Consider the following 16,907-nt stretch of genomic DNA (forward strand, 5'->3'; position numbering starts at 1 on the left):
TATCACAAAGAATTACAGTTTTACTGTATCTTTTTATATTAGATATTCTTACAGCCGTCAATACTGCGTTAAAAATACAGATGAGGAACTATTTTCATTTTTAATCATAGCTATTGTTTCTAGGGTAAACTAGGATACCTACACTATTTCCACCATCGATGTTTTTCCAGCCCGAGTTGCCTGCGGAACTATCGATAAAGTATATCTAAATAAACCTTCTCATTTTAAAAATATACCGTAGTATTAAATCATATTCCTCGATTTTGATATTCTATTTGATATTACCATATGGTTAGGACTCTCAGCTTTAAAACTGTAATTTGACTTGAATTATCATTCAATTGTACACAAGATTGGCTGATTCGATCTCTATATTTGAAAAGGTCTACACCTAAAGTTAAACAACAGAAAGTAATCATTACTAAATTATCTCCCTGAATCTATTTATTTTCCAGGGCCGCCAACGAAATCAGTGTATATTTGCATATCAATGCTTGAAACAAATAGAGCGCCAAATTTCAAAGACTCGTTGCAAAATATTTTTTAATTTAATTAGGCATTTAGGTAAGTTTTAAGTATATAGTTGATATGGTTCTCTCTTTTCATTTAATTAGATTCTGGTTTGATCTGATCTGGCTCTTATACATTGGCTAGCAAATGTGAATAAAACCTATTACTTGTGCAGTTGTTTCACACATTCCTTTGTAGAGTTAATATCCAAAATATGCCCCATCCTATATACAATATTATATATACAATGTTTAGATAATATTGCAAGTGTTGTGCTCATCTTTCCGTCTCGGTTTGTTTATTTCTTCGGTACAGTTAAGATTTAACAATGTTTCCTTTTTATTTGCTTGCTTTGTGGTCACAATAATTGCAATAATCATTAATCAAATGGTTTTAATAATAGCGAAACAATCACATCAAAATTAGAATAGTTTAAGTTTCTCACACATTTTCACCGTTTCGTTTCGGTTCTCAATGTTTAGTATGTTTGTTTGTTGGTTTTCCAGTGAATAGTTTAATAACAGCAGGCCACGTGCATAGTGTTTATATCTTTATATATATCGTATATTGTGTATGTGTATATTAAAAAAAAAAAAAACAACATTACATTGTACTTGCATTTAGATATCAATAGGAATAATAAATATATATGTATTTATAAACGAAACAAAACAGACACAAAAAATATTTAAGAGATGCTTTAACCTGGGCCTTTGCTTTTACCTATTTGTTATTACTATTATCATTATCATTATTATTGCATTAAGTTAGAGTTTATTGTTGTAGCTTTATTGCATATGTGTGTGTCGGGTTGGAGGATTTATTGTGGAACGGCACTTCGGTTGAGATTTGATTTATGTTTAAGTTTTTTTCTCCGCTTAGTTTTGATCTTGTTTCACTTTTTTCTTTTCACTATTAATATTGCACTCGTTTAATGGGAATAGAGTGGGAAGTTAGGGAGGAATGCTGGGGGATGGCCACAAAAAAGAAACATGATAAAAGGGAGAACATTGTTGCTATTGTTTGTATGGGCTACTAGTCCGTCACGAGACTTTCTCATTGGCATTCACCTTGCTGCTGCTTTTGCTTTTGCATTCTGTCACATCCAATCCCCTGCCCTGCCCTGCCCTGTCCTACCCTACCTTGGCGATGGCCACGCTTGGCCGCAAAAGATTTGTCCACAATTAGCATTTGGTGCACACTAATTGTTAATTGATAAATTATGCTACAGAAATAATATTGATAAGTGTTGTGTGTGTGTTTAAATGGGACACCAAAACAATCCGATCCAGAGAACCAACACGACAGAGACAGACCCTCAAGACGCCATCGAATCACATGCGCCTGGCCGGCCTACGCTGCGTCGTTGAAGCGTTCTCGGCGCGCCGCCGTTGCTTTTGCTTCTGATGCTGCTGCTTATGCTTATGCTGATGCTTCTGATGCTGCTCCCTCGATCATTTGTCATTGTCCTCGCAGCAGCCATTCTTGGCCAGCTGCTTCTGCAGCGCAGGCGGAATGAAATCTTTCGTCTTGGTCTTGGAATGATAACCCTGGCCGAGCAATGCCGGCTCCACATGCTTGCCCTCCTGAATGCCCTGGATGAGCTTCAGCATGTCATAGTTGATGCCCTCAGTCACCACTGAATCTTGCCTGCAGGTTGGATTTGATCGTTTAGTTTTCAGTCTCTACAATGGTTTACGGATTTTACTCACTTGTAGTCCGGATGATTGAGCACCTGCTGGCGCATCCATGTGGCCGTTGTGATCAGCTCGCCTGCGGCACGCTTCTCGATGAAGCGCAGATACTGTTCGATGGTGCAATGTGTGTCTGTGTCCACCTCCATGGACTGCAAATAGCTGCGGATCAACGGCACCAAACCAGGGAACACATCGGACTGTGAAGATACAATTTAGGCTTTAGATTTCTGATTTCTGACTCCCTTCGCTTGGGCTAGCATACCTTTCCGTTGAATATCTCATTGATTGTCAGCAGCTGGAACAGCTCGTTCTCCTCATCATCCGTGTCGGTGTGATCGCTGTCCACGCCATTTGTGGAGGTGGTGGAGCTGCCATTTGTTGTGCCATTTGTGGTGCCATTGGTTGTGACCTTGGAGCCATGTCCATGTCCATTTCCATGTCCATTGAGTGACGCAGAAGTTCCATTGTTAAAATGCTCCTCCTCTCTGTCATCTTCGTTGCCGTTTCCATTGCCATTCGTGGACGTGCCGTTGCCATTCTCCGACGCTTCGTCTGTCTGCCAGCCATTGAGGTGGCCAGCCCTGCCCTTGGCCTGGGCCTGGGCCTGGGCCGCCCTCTGTTCGGTGGTCTTTGATGATTTGCGGAACCAGAATTTCTCCGCACGGCAGGCGTCGCGCTTCTGTGCCGTTTGCATATTCTCATCCACCTTGCTGATGGGCGTCAAGAAGTTCAGCTGATACGAGAGAATGACACGGGTGAGCAGCACAACAAAACACACGATGGCCGCGTTCTCGAAGTCACTGATCTGTGCCTCGCACGGCCGGAACTCCACGCGCCAGCCAATCGAACTGTTCGGAGGCGGTGGCTTGAAGCGCATCGTCTGCCAGTTGGTGGACTGAATGTTCTCAAAGTGATCGGTGTCCTCGTTGTCGTTCTGGTGAACCTTCTCGCTGAACAGCGACACCGTGTCGCGTATGAAGAGATGGGCCACATGCTGGGCCAGCAGATGATCGATTCCGCCCTCGACCAGACGATTGTAGACCTGCTTGTCATAGGTTATGGGCACATCGTTGTACTTGGCACCCTCCGGGGAGAGGTACGAGTCGATGGAGTCGTAGCGCGACTTGGCAATGCGGAACTTTTGATGCTCGAGCGGCACGAGGCCGCGCTCCTCCTCGGTGCGGCAATCCACCGACGAGCTGATCACGTTCCAGCGACAGTCTGACTCTGTGAGGTAGCCCCGATAGATCGGACTGGCCGCTGTCAATGCCAGCATGATGGGGCACAGGGGCGCCAGCTGATCGTACAGGCGACGCGCCTCTGTAATGTTGCAGGCCTGAAAGGTGAGCTGCAGACAGCAGCAGCCCATGCCGAAGCCCATGGCGTCCAGCAGCACCACATCCGGCTCGCCCGGTGGTGCCCCCTCCACGGGCAGCTTTGTCTTGGCGTCCTTGAACACTGCAGAGGATGGAGGATGAAGGTCAGTAAATGTGTTTCCCTTTAGCCAGAGGCAGACGCTTACCCTTCAGCTTGATGGAGACCTTCTCGCCGCGCCGCATGCGAATGTTGCGGGTGAGCGTCTTGAAGCGTGGATGTCCCGGGAATATGGCCTCGTCCGGAAAGTAGAGCGACCGCGCCGAACTGAGGGGATCCTCTGGCCGGGGCTGGGCCAAGGGGTATGTAAAGTTGGGGGATCCAAGGCGCGGAAAGTTTGTGATCGACATAACGCACTCGTCCTTGGCCAGCAGCTCGGTGACCTCCTCGCGACGGTATCGCATATTGGCCTCCACCAGATTGAAGTGGGCCATCAGACCGCCAAAGGGCTTGCCGGGTGTACCCTCGATCATGTAGGCACCGTACTCGGGGCGCCACAGCGACTTCACGCCCTTGGGATCGGCGATCTCCTTTTCGTTCAGCTGCGCCAGCAGATCCTGGGCGATCAACGCCACGCGGGCCACTTTCTTCTCCTCATCGAACTTCACAATAATGTACTCTACCTCGTCGCCCCACTTGAGGATGTCGCCCTGGCGATCCTTTAGTCTATGGTAGAGATTTATGAACTGATTCACGCCATGCTCGCGCACATGATCGGCCAGCGCCTTGGTCTCCTCCCAGGAGAGTGGACTGCCCTCGCTTAGTAGACCCATAATATAAGCTGCAACGAAAGACAAAACATTAGTAGGAATTGTGGCACTCAAAGATCGGTCCAATGAACCTTTTATCCATGTGCTTTCTGCGTTTTAATCTAACTGGAGGTCTGTGTGTGTCTGTCCCTAAAAGTTTCCAAACGATTTCAAACCGTTCAGAAACAATAATGAATTTTGACTGAACAACTACTGATTTGAACAACACAGGACTGAAGGTAGATAAGAGTACGGAAGGGTAAGGAATGGTAGAATGAAGAACTCAGAACAGAGACAGAGGGAGAGCGATCAATCATTTGAGCAACGAGTCAACAAAACTGCATAAAAACTACCACAAAGTAACGAGTAAACTGTTAAGTGCAAGCTGTTAAAATGTGCCATAAGCGAAAGGATACAGTGACCTTGACTAGCGAAGTTTTTAAAGAAGTTCCTTCTGAGATGAATTTTCTGTGCCAGTAGCAAGCATCGCACAATTAACACCCTGTTATAGCTTTAGGCTGAGTATTTCCTCCATTTAATGAAAACACTCAAACAGCTGTCAAGTAAATGATCTGCGTAATATCCGTAAAAATACGTGCAATGTAAATATAGAGTAAATATTTTGTATGTATTGCACTCGAAAATGGTCTTCTTGGTCTTGACATTCGAACAATTTACAACATTTCACTCAATTAATTGATAAGCGAGATTCACAGCGAGAGAGAGAGAGAGAGAGAGAGAGAGAGAGAAGCCAAATAGTAATCAAATAATTGATAAGCCAACAACCTTTTTTTTTTACTCCTGTGATTCAAATATACTCTTAGGTGTTCAAATAAACGAATACACGAATGTACACACATTTATATGCACAATTGTGTGTCTGTATACCTTTAAAATATATTCTTATTGTATATATTTAGCACCCGACGACGACAGGTTGCTGTGCGCCACTCGAAAGAGATTGATTCATACTACCCTACTCCTCGGCATTGTTGTTGGCTGATCGGAAATCTCGATCATTTTGTTGTTGTCGCTGAAAGTTTGGCCGATTGTGGCGCAGATTTACGATCAGGCACTTGGGGGCACCACGCTCAAATCGTGTCCCGTCAAATTCACAAACACTTCACTTCATTTTTCACTTCAACATCCAAAAACGAAAATAAAACAAAGCCCAAACCAATTGAGCATTACAGCTGTAAGTGGAGACAATCATGTGGCATGTCGAGGGTTTGCTAACATCAAAGTTAAATCTTGAAACGCTTGTCTTTTGGATCGAAAGATCGAAGGATAACTCTCGAGGATTTATTCATGCAGAGCTGCATTTTGCCTTCAAAAATACTGCGAGCAGGAGGAACCCTAAAGGCGCTTTCAATCTCTGAACCGCCTTGAAATAATTCTCTACACAATCCTTTAGCTTCGTTAAAGGATACTCTTGAGACTCACAAATCGTGTTTAAATCACTTAAACAAAAAACAAACATTTAGCCACAAAAGAAAGCTTTTGTTTTAATAATATTATGAAATGATTTATGGATTATACCTTTCTGTTTTTGTTTCTAATTCTTTCTCTTTTCACTTTCGTTTTAATTCCAAAATGGGGAATTATTATTGCTAGTTGATAACCAGTTGTAACCAGATTCTAGCTCCACGGCCGAAAGCGGACTAAATTTATACTCGGCCATACTCCAGCTTATTATGTGGCACGAACCATCGATCCACGAGGCACCCGAACCCGATTGATGAAAATCATTTATGGAGCGGAGTGGAAACCAGTGGAAACGGACGGAGATCGTGGCGATATCTATGGGGAAGGGGCCCATAAATGATCGCACGACTGTCGCGACACGAAGCGTCGTCAACTTGAGAGTCGTCAGCTGCATGGGGATTGGGCATTTGATACTGGGAACTGGGAACCCACGGGCCAGGCCACCACTTGAAATCGATCGAGTGCTGCTCGAATTATTTGCCTTGTGTTATTTATTATTTTTAATAATATTTGAGCCTGGACTCTGCTGGAAGGGTTTATTATATACATATTTTGTTATTCATATTTATAGATTTGTGTAGATTTACAACCAACTAGCCCCATAAAGATTGTTTTGCTGGGATGGATTGGGGACTGGGGATCGGAACGGAACGGAACGGATCGGATCGGATGGAATCACAAGTACAAAACAATACCAAAAAATCGTGGCATTTGCATTGTAAATAACTGCCAATCAATCGGCTGGGCTGCCATGGCAATTTTATAATATTATTAAATGCGTGGTGGAGAGGAAACGCATAGATTTCGAATTGAATTGCCAACAATATATCATCGCTAGCTATTGTTTCTGTGCGATTCCGTTTCTAAATCCGTACATGATTCAACGTCGCAACGTCGCAACGTCGCCGACTATCATCCGATACACAGATGTACATTTCGAAACAGTTTCCAACGAGTAACAGTCGGTGGCACATCTACTAGCCATCCAAGTCGTATAAACGCACAACCTGCGACCGTTTTCTATTCCAATATTCACTCCAGTCAGAGGTTTATTTGCACATTTGTTGCTCTGATTCTTGTCAACGCTGCAAGAGCCTTTCACTCTTTCAATTAAAGGATAACCAAATGACATTCCACATCTGTGTATCCAATGCGAACCTCATCTGATAAGATCCTAGGACATGTGTGCAACACTTCCATTTCGCTTCAGGAATTCATGGTCAAGCAGTCGTTACTCGTTTGATCTTTGATTTTAATAATTTTACCACTCTTCTCTCTTATGAAAGAGAGCCACATTCCACTCCTACATGTGAGTCCATTTTTCCTGGAGGAGGAAACACACTTGGGCATTGTGTGGGGGTGACGAATGCAGAAGCAAATGCGCTTAGATAAGCTTCAATTGCACAAAAAGCAGCATACAATGATATGCATACGTTCAATACATATGAATACTAGCACCAAGTGTACCGAGTATATGTACAATATAAAAAGTGTACGACGTTAGATAAGATGGCCCAAGTGCCCCTCATTTGGTAATTGCACTGCCGCGCCACGCCGCGGCTCGCCACGGGGCTTGTGAGATTGGAGAGACTTTGCAATGCTTACGGCATCTACTACGTTTTGTCTATCTTTCCTTCTGGATTAAGCAAATTGCTGGATGCTAAGCCCCATCATTACCATTACCAGTGCCCCGTACATCACCCTCTTGTTTCCATGTGCAAATTGTATGTATAAACAGATTTTATTTAAAGGTTTCCTCTCTGAGTGAGTTTCTCCTCACGCACACGAGCACTACCCATAAAAGCACAGCAATGGAATACAAAAATTGCAAGAATAACGTCTGTCATATGCAGGGATTGACCTTTCCAAATGGGAAGTCCCTCAGGCAGAGCAAGAAATCAGTCTCGATCTTGTCATTAATTAATTTTTTGTCTCTGTTTTTCGTCTGTTTCTTTCACTCGTGTGCCATTTGTTTGCTTCCATTTTATTTTTACTTTTGTTTTGCTCTCACTAATTTGTTAAATTCGTTTTGTAAATTGTTTCGTTTTAGCACCTTCGCCTTCATTTCTACGTCACTAGCCGTCTCCCCTCACTGTCTGTGTGGGGAGATCGATCCATCCCACATGCAACATGTGGCACGGCGCGTCTCTCCCTCTGGCATCCTCTACCTCTCTCTCTCTCTGTCACTCTCATTTTCTGGGTGTGTGCCGTGCTCCTGACCAACGCAATTGAAATTACCGAAGGGCATGCAGCAATACGAGTATCAACAATTATTTGACACTTTTTGTTCTTGGTTATTTTTCGCTTTGTCATAGGAAAACAGTAAACCGGGAGCTAGAGTGATATCAATGAAGGGGATTCTCTTCAATGGGAGCAACGGAACGTAGCGCGAGTCGCTTGATGATTCACTTTTGAATGGGGGAAACCCTGGCTTAAAACATAAACTAAAACGATAAACCATAAGCTGAAGCGGAACCTCTGCTCAAAGAATCTCTTCTAAAGATACTTTTAATGCAGTTCTTCAACTGCTGAAACATATCTGACGATGCTGGCAACCCTAGGCAAACAAAACAAAGAAACAACAACAAAAACAAACAACAAATCGAATGCGGAAGGAAGCAGCAGTGCAGGGAAATTGTAAAAAGCTAAAACATGGGTAAAGCGCAAGCGAGAGTATTATTCGTATGAGTAGAACCCAAGAGAATTGAAAACAACAATTGCTGCAATGCCTTCTGCTGTTTCTCTCTCTCTCTCTCTTTTCTCAGGGTCAAATAGATATCATATGTAGAAACATTCTACAGGCTAGACGGGCAGACAGACATACTCACATATTTAGATACAGTATCGAAAACGAAATCGACAAATGGGCAAATGGGAAATCAAACAATTTGCTGTGTTGCAGTGCCGGGAAAATTGTTACATTCGGAATGCATAGCGTCTGTCTCGAGGCACTTGCTTGATCGTTGTTGCATAGGAAAAATAATGCAAGATAACGTCTACACAGATTACGTATACGCCGCTCATAAAACGGTAGTCGCTCACAACAATTTGCGACGTAATAAATTTTGTTTTGGCCATGGCACCCCGCCCTGCTTCAGCCGAATAACCCAAAAGGGGCTGCGGTGTGTGTAGGCTGTAATTTCTACAAAATGTATAGAATACTCATAGGAGTGTATAGTATTTCCTTTGCACATGTGAATGTGGGGGCGGGGGCGTGCGACACAAATACAATTTAAAAATGAATTAATAATTTGATAATTGATTGAGAATCGATCGATTGTACTATGATTACATATGAGTTGAGGCTAGACGAAGGTTATCCCTTGGATATGGCATGAGCAAAAATACTGGCCCCGTTCTTAGTTTCTTAGTTCCAGATGAGACGCACAAGCGAATTATGTCGAGGAGAATAGCTCTGAATGGACTCGGACTTGACACTCACTGAAAGGCGTTTTTGTTTTTTCAGTGCTACTTTTCTTGTTCGAAACTTTCACCAAAAGTTCACTATAATTTTGATCACCGATTTCATTTGATAACTGCCTGCAATTTCCGTGTTGCCAATACATGTGAGCTTTGATTGTAGGATACGAGTATGTATTTGGTAACGTTATGCGAATGATATTTTGTTATTGAAACAAATGGGCAATTTTAATAATGGCGCCATCGCCAATTATTACCTCTTTGCCCCTTTCCCCCTGTAACTGAAATGACACGAACACGTGCTTGTCAATTCTTTAATGATTTTTCTGTGCTTTTTTGCCTATTCTTATGGCTCACTGTGTGGCATGCACTTGTGCAAATGAATGCATATACGTAAATATATATTTATTTTGTTGTTGGAGTGTAGTTTCGTTTATTAATTTGAGTCAGCCACTGTTTAATTAGCAAAACCGTCTGTCGACTGCCACATATCGTCTGACATCTGCGTTTTCAATTGCGTAAACTGAATGTGCAAACAAATTGCAAACAAACAAATACAAGAAAAGTGTGACGGGGGAGGAAGTTTAGTGCGGAGATGACATCCAAAGGAGCAGAATCCCCAGCACTGAATGACGCACAACAAAACAAAACAGAACAGAACAGAACAGATCTCTTCTGTGAGATTGTTGGAACACTTGCCTGGGAGGGCTCTGTGTTACACGACGGTTAATGGCAAATCTTCTCATGTGACACATCTGTGTCTCGCTGCCAGCTGTTATGGGCATAGTTTTCTCTTTATTGTTAATATTCAGTTGAAAAACACTCGGAAGTTTTTATTCTGTCATCAAAAACACAGCACATCTCCACTCTATAAAGTACGTGGTTTTTCGATCCAAATGGATCAGTGTATCAGGCGATTGTAAGCCAAGTGGAAGGAGTTACCAATGCCGACTTAAGACACTGTTCTCTCTGTTTTAATCGTTATCATTTATAGTTCAATAAGGTTTATGGCTTCAGTTCTCTGTTTCCGAAACGTAAAAGAAAACAATTAAACAATCAACTTGATGCCAGTGCAAATGCCACAAAACAATTAACAGAATAACAACGAAAAAATGTGACTTGTCACATTTGTTTGCTTAAATTGCATTTCCTCGCGACGACATTCAATTAGTAAAGCCGCCTGCAGGCAGGCCTAATGCCGGATTGGGTTATCTTGACACATGAAATATGTTCGAGAATGTTTTAAAAAATATTTAAGTACACGATCACCTGTAAATGACGTTCCCTAATTGTCTGGAGCTGCCTGTTGTGGCAGATTCTCTTCTCCCTTTCTTCGGAAACAAGATCTCTTAGTCATGATCATGATGAGTGTGCTTTAAATTTAAATTTATTTGAGCACCGATAAGGAATTGAGTCTTGAACAGTTCTGAATTCCAGCTAGATCTCTATTAAGACATCCCATGATAGATAACAGAGTAACTGCAAATGCATCCCATTCATCTAATAAAATCATGGGCACTCCACATGGGGGAACTCAACCATCTAACTGAATATAAATGAGCGACAAATTGGAGCTGGAGTTTCACAACAAGAGAGAGAGAGAGAGAGAGAGGAGTGTCTGCTCTGCTGGTGGTTGACTTTATTGCGCTGTGACAATGAGGCGGGGGGGGGGATTAGAGACCGCCGCTGGCTTTGTCTCAACGAAGGTTGACTTAAGGCAAGGCCAAAGAATAATAACTGAAGGTGGTATGCATGAGTACTCCATACATTATCTACATACATATGTATGTCGTGATATCTACTATTAGCTAACCTTTGGGGCCCAGTCATCGTGCGATAATAATTGCAAATGTCACAAAAATCACACATAACGAGAAGGGTCGTGTGAGACGCTTCTTACGCGTCAAAACTTTTATACCCGGCACTCAGTACTTTATTAGCGGTTATTTGTCAAATTTTACATTTTTTCTTCATCTGTCATCTACAACAGGCATTTTTAGTTTTCTTTTATCTTCAAAATTGAAGCTTTTGCAGGTTTTCGCCCTTTTGCGGAGGCGGGGCGGGGCTCATTTTTGAAATACACTTGTAACAGTGTGAGCATACAGCAGTCTGGATGCAAAATTTGGTGGCTCTAGCTCTTACAGTCTCTGAGAACTAGCCGACAAACAAGACGGACGGACAGACAGACATGGCTCTATCGACTCGGCGATTAAGGCTGATCAATAATACATAACGTTTCCTTCTGTGCGTTACATACAACCGTTATTCGCACAAATACAATATACCCTATTTACTCTTCGAGTACCGGGTATAAAAGGCTTTTGATTGTTTTTCGTATACATAGAAGTAAATAATTGATCGTGAGAGGCATGCGTGAGAGAGAGATACAGCGAGAGATACAGCGAGAGAGAGCGTGAGTGAGTCATTTGAATAGTTCGAGTGGGAATTTTCTGCATTATCATGCTGATATATCAGGAAAGCAAATGTGATATGGATGATATGACACTTTTGTTGTTGCTTTGCCCACTCCCTCTCTTCCGCTCATTCGTTAGCTCTTTGCTTCATACCAGTTGCTTCCAAATCCTGCTGTGACGTTACCGAAGTTTTGCATTCAGTGGTGAAATAGTTGCAGGCAACTTCTCGATCAATTTACCGTTTACCTTAATGAAAGCAAATACCCACCGCACAACCAATTCCATTCCACTTCATTGCAACGTAGAAATATACAAAGAGAGAGAGAGAGAGAGGAGAGAGAGAGAGCGAACGAAAGGATGGGGAATACCGGCTGAGTGGCAGCAATATGTGACGTCACAGCAGCGCCATGTGAAATTAAATGAGTGAAAACTAACATGTATGCTTGAGTGTATACAAATGCCATGATGACTCGGCAGATCGGGCAAGTGGTATCTAGTGATTAGCCCCCTCCGCCCCTTTCTTGGGGTGGTCTTGTGCTATTTTTGACTGGTCACGGCATGCGCCAGAACCTTCCAAAATGGAAAGCATTGGGAAATAATGTGTGATGGAGAGCAGCCAGAAGCACTGTTTAAATTCCATGCATATAGTATGTACACTTGTGTGTATGGTGTGTGCGTGTGAAGCGGGCCAAATCGAATGTCAAGGTTAAATGCCACACGGACACAAGCAGAAAAGCAACAAAAAATCGAATTGCCGTGTAATTAGAGCCACAGAAATATAGAAAATCAATAAAATAGCCCTTGTCTCGGATTTCTAATTACGCATTTACCCCAACACACACACACCCACAAGAAGCACACACAAGTAACAAACAACTTTGCCACCAAAAAACAATTATCTAGCCCCAGGCCCCGGCTCCGACTTCGGGCCAAGGCCATGCCCCTCTCTGCCAGCGAACCAAACAAAAATCCAACCAAATCATTATAAAACTTGGCGTCCAGTCAATGGTTCCACCAAACCACACACACACACACAATTATTTTTATTGAACACATGAAAGACGAGCACTAGCCGAATAGTTTTATACCCTTACAGAACCATAGTTACCTATTTTTAGGTTTGGCCTATCTTTAGAGAAAAAAAAACCGATCGTATGACAACTTTTAATAGGCGATACGATACTTGGCACCAGCTCGTCATAGCTGCACGTAGCGACAATAAAGATCTTTCATTAGCCTTTCCACTTAAAAGCGTATTACCCCACTCTGATATTAGCATAGAGTATGTGACAATAACGGCAACACTGCACTTACCGGCAAAATGCGATGTGGAAAAGGTGTATGTAACAAAACACACTGACGCGTGCGCTCCTATAGGAAATAAGTCCAACGATTTGCTGGTGGCCTCTCGGTGTCTCTCAGCTGTTGCTCCGGGCGACGTCGACGCTGACTGGCGTCAAATCGGAAAAACTAGCGGCACAAACAAAAATGACCTCGTTCTGTTGCTGCTGCTGCTGCTAATTTGTTGTTGCAGTTGTCGGGGATTGTGTAACGGCCACCCCCCAAATAGTATGGTCAGCAATTTACCGAATTTCCCGCTGTTTTTCTTTTGTTTGGTATGTTTGGGGTTTGCTTTGGTTTCGCTTTTGTTGCAGTTCACAATTTGTTAATTATGAACTTATGTATGGGTGTACATATGTATTATGGCAGGTGTTGTGTGGTCTTGTCAAAACGCATCTACCAATCTTTAAATATATGTATATTTTCACAAATTATTAAAAAAATTGTATTAACATGAAAATAAATAAATGAACAGGTCGCGTGATTTTTTCGTGTTTTTTTTTGTTGTTGTGGGTGAAGGTGATACACTCTCCGCTCCACGAGAACCTCCCGTTACAGGTTACAGCTGCGACTGCGACGTCAGCTGCTTGTTCGTGTTGTAAACAGATATGCAGTTTCCCACACAAAAATGTTGTTAATAATAGAATGCAGATTCTACCGGAACCACCACAGGAGCGGCGGCGGCGGAGACTGATGCAAAACGTGCTCTGTCACAGTTCCCCCCTCCCACTGTTAAGCGGGTGGTATGGCGGTGCGGGAAAGAACAGTAGAAGTGCCTCTATTTTTTGTAATTGGAAGACACAGTGCGGAGCGGTGAGCAAGTGGCGATGGCGTGAGTGTGATTGTGATTGTATGGGTGGAAGAGTGTGGGTGAGGTAGGGTGTGTGGGGAGGGCCGTATGTGCCAAATGCTTACGGCCGCAAAAGTATTTCACAATAAATCCACTCAAATGCACACTGTTTACTGGCTCTTTTACACGATTTACGACCGCCGGATTTGTGTGTAATTACGTTTGATGTAATAATTGTTCTCGATAGGACTGCTGCTGGCAGCGTTAGGACCGCAACGAGATATTAACACAAACGAATTCCAAAAACAATAAAACGCTCTACTTTAACTGCGCGGCTATTTATGTAAAAAAAGTTGTACATGTTGTCCTCACCATGAAGCAACTATAAGGAGGTCTCGTCGGTGGCAGAGTTAGTCATTGCTTCTGCTTATTTTCAGTGCTCGTTTGCTTGTCGACGCGGAAGGTTGGTTGCGGACAAAATTGTTTTTCAAATTTTTTCAAAATTCAATTATGAAACAATTATTATGTTTTTTCACATTGCCTTCAAATGGTTAATCAGCACACTCCTTTGGCGTTGCCATCACACTTGCAGCGTGAGCCCTTTCACTCGCACATTTCACGTACAGCTTATTTTTGCCGACGAGACCTCCTTATATAGTTCCTTCATGGTCGTCACGTTGTGCCCCTGCAACCATTGGCAACCCTATCAGCCCCACTGCTCTGTCCATGGCCTGGCAACACTGCTCTCCATATGTTTTCGCGCGGCAAGTGTTGGAAAACACCCCGCCCACACTGTTAGTTTATGGCCAATAAATCCATTTGAAACAAACAAATTTCAATGAAGTATACATGGCCAGAAAGTATTTTAAAAGTCTAAACCTGCAAGTACAGGACTGCCTTCGCAGTGAGAATGGTAATCACATTTCTGGCTGTGGAGAGGCCCAGTATTTCCCCCATCTCGTCGCTGATGGAGACCATATGATGTTTCCCAATAACCACCTGTGGCCCGTTTCGGTTGCGCAGCCCTCCTGCGGAGTCGTAGCGCGATTTGTAGATAAGCACGTATCGTACGCCCTCGCAGATCACAGCATAGTCCAGGTCGGGGCAACAGTCCGTAAACTTTCGCATCTCCTTGGAAGCCTGCACATACCCGAAGGCGTGCAGATTTCCCTCATGGCGCACCGTCCACTCGCCCGGCTTGGTCGGCTGGAACACCGGCAGCCACAACGAGGCATCTACGCCGTGCCTTGTGGCAAAGGCGGCCGGAAAACCGGCACGCAGTGACGTTGTAAAGAGTGGAGGCGTCGGTCCCAAGAAAACTGTGTGGGTTATGTCCATGGCTTCCAAATTGAAGCGCACTGAGAGGGGAGTGACAGGGATTAGCATAGTCCGTAGCAATGGAAAATCGACCCTAGGACTCACCCATCTTAACGTCTTCATCGGGAAGCCCCAAGTCACACTCCTCGATGGGATCCTCCAGATTAAGTATCGGCAGCGCGCGCTCCGGCAATGGGAACGCATCCACATCGCCCTCTGGTGGTGCGGCCTGCACGTCTGAGAGCAGATGTGGCCAGCTCTGCTGCTGCTCCTTGAACAGCGTCAGCTCCAGGCACTCAGCCTTAACCGTCCAGGTGGTCAATTCACTGTCCACGCTGGCATAGAGTGCTCCAGTCAAGAGAATCTCCCCCAGGCACTCGACCTCCAGTTGGCTGTTGGTGCTGCGAATGTCGAAGTCGTTACGGGTCAGCCCCGAAGGCAGACGAAAGCGGATCAGCACATCCTCGAATGTCTGCGTCCAGGTGTATGGTGGGGCAGCCGCCACTGCCACATCTACGACATTTTGGGGCTGCTCTGCAGCGGATAGTGCGGCTTCCCGTTGAGTTTTTGTCAGCAGCTCGCGAATTATGGAGAAGACCACGGACTCGGCACGCGGCTCAAAGGCACAATAGTAGATGGATCCAGTCGTATCCAGCTCCTCGCGCACACTGTATGACCACGCGTCGCTCGGTGTGAGCGCCTGTGTCCAGCAGCCCCAAGTCAGGTCTATGTAGAAGGTGTCGGCACGATCAGAACGTGTCGACACCCGACGTCCCACGTGGCCGGCCATCAGTGAAATTTGTTTGCGCTCCTGGACAACGTCCAGGCGAGCATCGTACAGCACAAAGCCGCGATTGCAGCTCTCCGGATTAATCTGCGTACTGGTGAGCAGCTTCCAAACGGCTGTGGAGCTGGCACGCGAACGATCGCCGGTGTCGAGGAGATAGTACGTGGAGATGCCATCGCAGAGCACGCAGTACTTTTCAGAGACGAAGCGCAGCGTGTAATTGTAGGCGCCGACCGACTGCCGGTAGCCATCGCCACGATCCTGCTCCTCTACGGTGTGGACCACGCGCTGCTGGCGCGGACGCCCTTCCTGGGCATCGTAGGAGCACAGGACAACCTGCCGGCTCTTATTTATGTAGTAGCAGTTCTCGCGCAGCCAGGGATCGGGACAGAGTATGTTGTGCCTGCCGAAGGCCTCTGCGTGCAGCAGTGAGTACTGATCGCCGTTCGGCACCATCTTGAGCGGTGGCGTTGAGACCAGCTCCTGCTGGATAACCGGCACCGGGTCGAACGAGAGCTTGTAGCCATCGAAGTTGCGGCAGATCAGGCTCCGATCCACTTTTAGATCCACCACCGGCATGTTTAGAACGGAATCAATGCACTCTGATCAAAAGATTGTTGCCAAAAATGTTAAATTCGGAAATAAACAATATAAACACACCATCAAGCATACCGGCAGACCCCTAGAAATATACCGAAATATACCCTTGCACTTTCAACATATACTGTAAATATACCATAAACTAAAATAATTTTCCACGATTTTATGTCCTATTTAATATTACCAGCTTGCAAAGACTTTTAACACTGAAACAATAGGTTAATCCGTTTGCAGAATCAAATTTAAGTATTTTAAATACTAACTTGTATTGGATTGTTCATTCAATCATTCATGTCACCCCTTCTGGAAGCAAGGTAGCTTTTTCTTCAGTACGTAAATATGTGTAAATGAGAGACACATGTATATTAGCTGATGTCATTTAAAATTTTTGAAAAATACCGCGCGCAACAAAAGAGGAAAATA

At 44.2% G+C, this 16,907-nt stretch overlaps 2 protein-coding genes across 4 annotated transcripts; both read right to left on the bottom strand.

Annotated features, from left to right (window-relative positions):
• Positions 1–802: 802 nt before the first annotated feature.
• On the bottom strand, positions 803–14,133 carry LOC117581376 (glutamate--cysteine ligase). 3 transcript variants are annotated; one of them, XM_034268513.1, is made up of 6 exons: positions 14,001–14,133; positions 12,964–13,394; positions 3,730–4,362; positions 2,470–3,665; positions 2,223–2,404; positions 803–2,160 (listed from the first exon to the last, which is right to left on the bottom strand). In XM_034268513.1, the coding sequence occupies exons 3-6, from the start codon at positions 4,352–4,354 to the stop codon at positions 1,965–1,967; spliced, it is 2,199 nt and encodes a 732-aa protein (XP_034124404.1). In that variant the 5' UTR covers positions 4,355–4,362; positions 12,964–13,394; positions 14,001–14,133; the 3' UTR covers positions 803–1,964. The 3 variants fall into 3 exon arrangements, with proteins under 3 accessions (XP_034124404.1, XP_034124402.1, XP_034124405.1); XM_034268511.1 differs by having other exon boundaries at positions 13,906–14,121; XM_034268514.1 differs by lacking the exons at positions 12,964–13,394; positions 14,001–14,133 and adding an exon at positions 5,870–6,007.
• Positions 14,134–14,586: 453 nt separating this feature from the next.
• LOC117581379 (nudC domain-containing protein 1) lies at positions 14,587–16,523 on the bottom strand. The gene is made up of 2 exons (XM_034268517.1): positions 15,203–16,523; positions 14,587–15,138 (listed from the first exon to the last, which is right to left on the bottom strand). The coding sequence occupies exons 1-2, from the start codon at positions 16,461–16,463 to the stop codon at positions 14,654–14,656; spliced, it is 1,746 nt and encodes a 581-aa protein (XP_034124408.1). The 5' UTR covers positions 16,464–16,523; the 3' UTR covers positions 14,587–14,653.
• Between the last annotated feature and the right edge of the window lie 384 nt (positions 16,524–16,907).

The sequence above is a fragment of the Drosophila guanche genome, unplaced genomic scaffold, assembly GCF_900245975.1.
Source record: "Drosophila guanche unplaced genomic scaffold, DGUA_6, whole genome shotgun sequence".
Taxonomy (NCBI): Eukaryota; Metazoa; Arthropoda; class Insecta; order Diptera; family Drosophilidae; genus Drosophila; species Drosophila guanche.

Bases quoted from the DNA above. Each gene is read 5' to 3' on its own strand.
- LOC117581376 (XM_034268513.1), bottom strand. From the start codon at position 4,354: ATGGGTCTACTAAGCGAGGGCAGTCCACTCTCCTGGGAGGAGACCAAG. The intron at 2,405-2,469 runs GTATGCTAGCCC...GTATCTTCACAG, and splicing joins ATGAGATATTCAACGGAAAG to TCCGATGTGTTCCCTGGTTT. The intron at 2,161-2,222 runs GTGAGTAAAATC...TCCAACCTGCAG, and splicing joins CTCAATCATCCGGACTACAA to GCAAGATTCAGTGGTGACTG.
- LOC117581379 (XM_034268517.1), bottom strand. From the start codon at position 16,463: ATGCCGGTGGTGGATCTAAAAGTGGATCGGAGCCTGATCTGCCGCAAC. The intron at 15,139-15,202 runs GTGAGTCCTAGG...CTCCCCTCTCAG, and splicing joins CGATGAAGACGTTAAGATGG to TGCGCTTCAATTTGGAAGCC.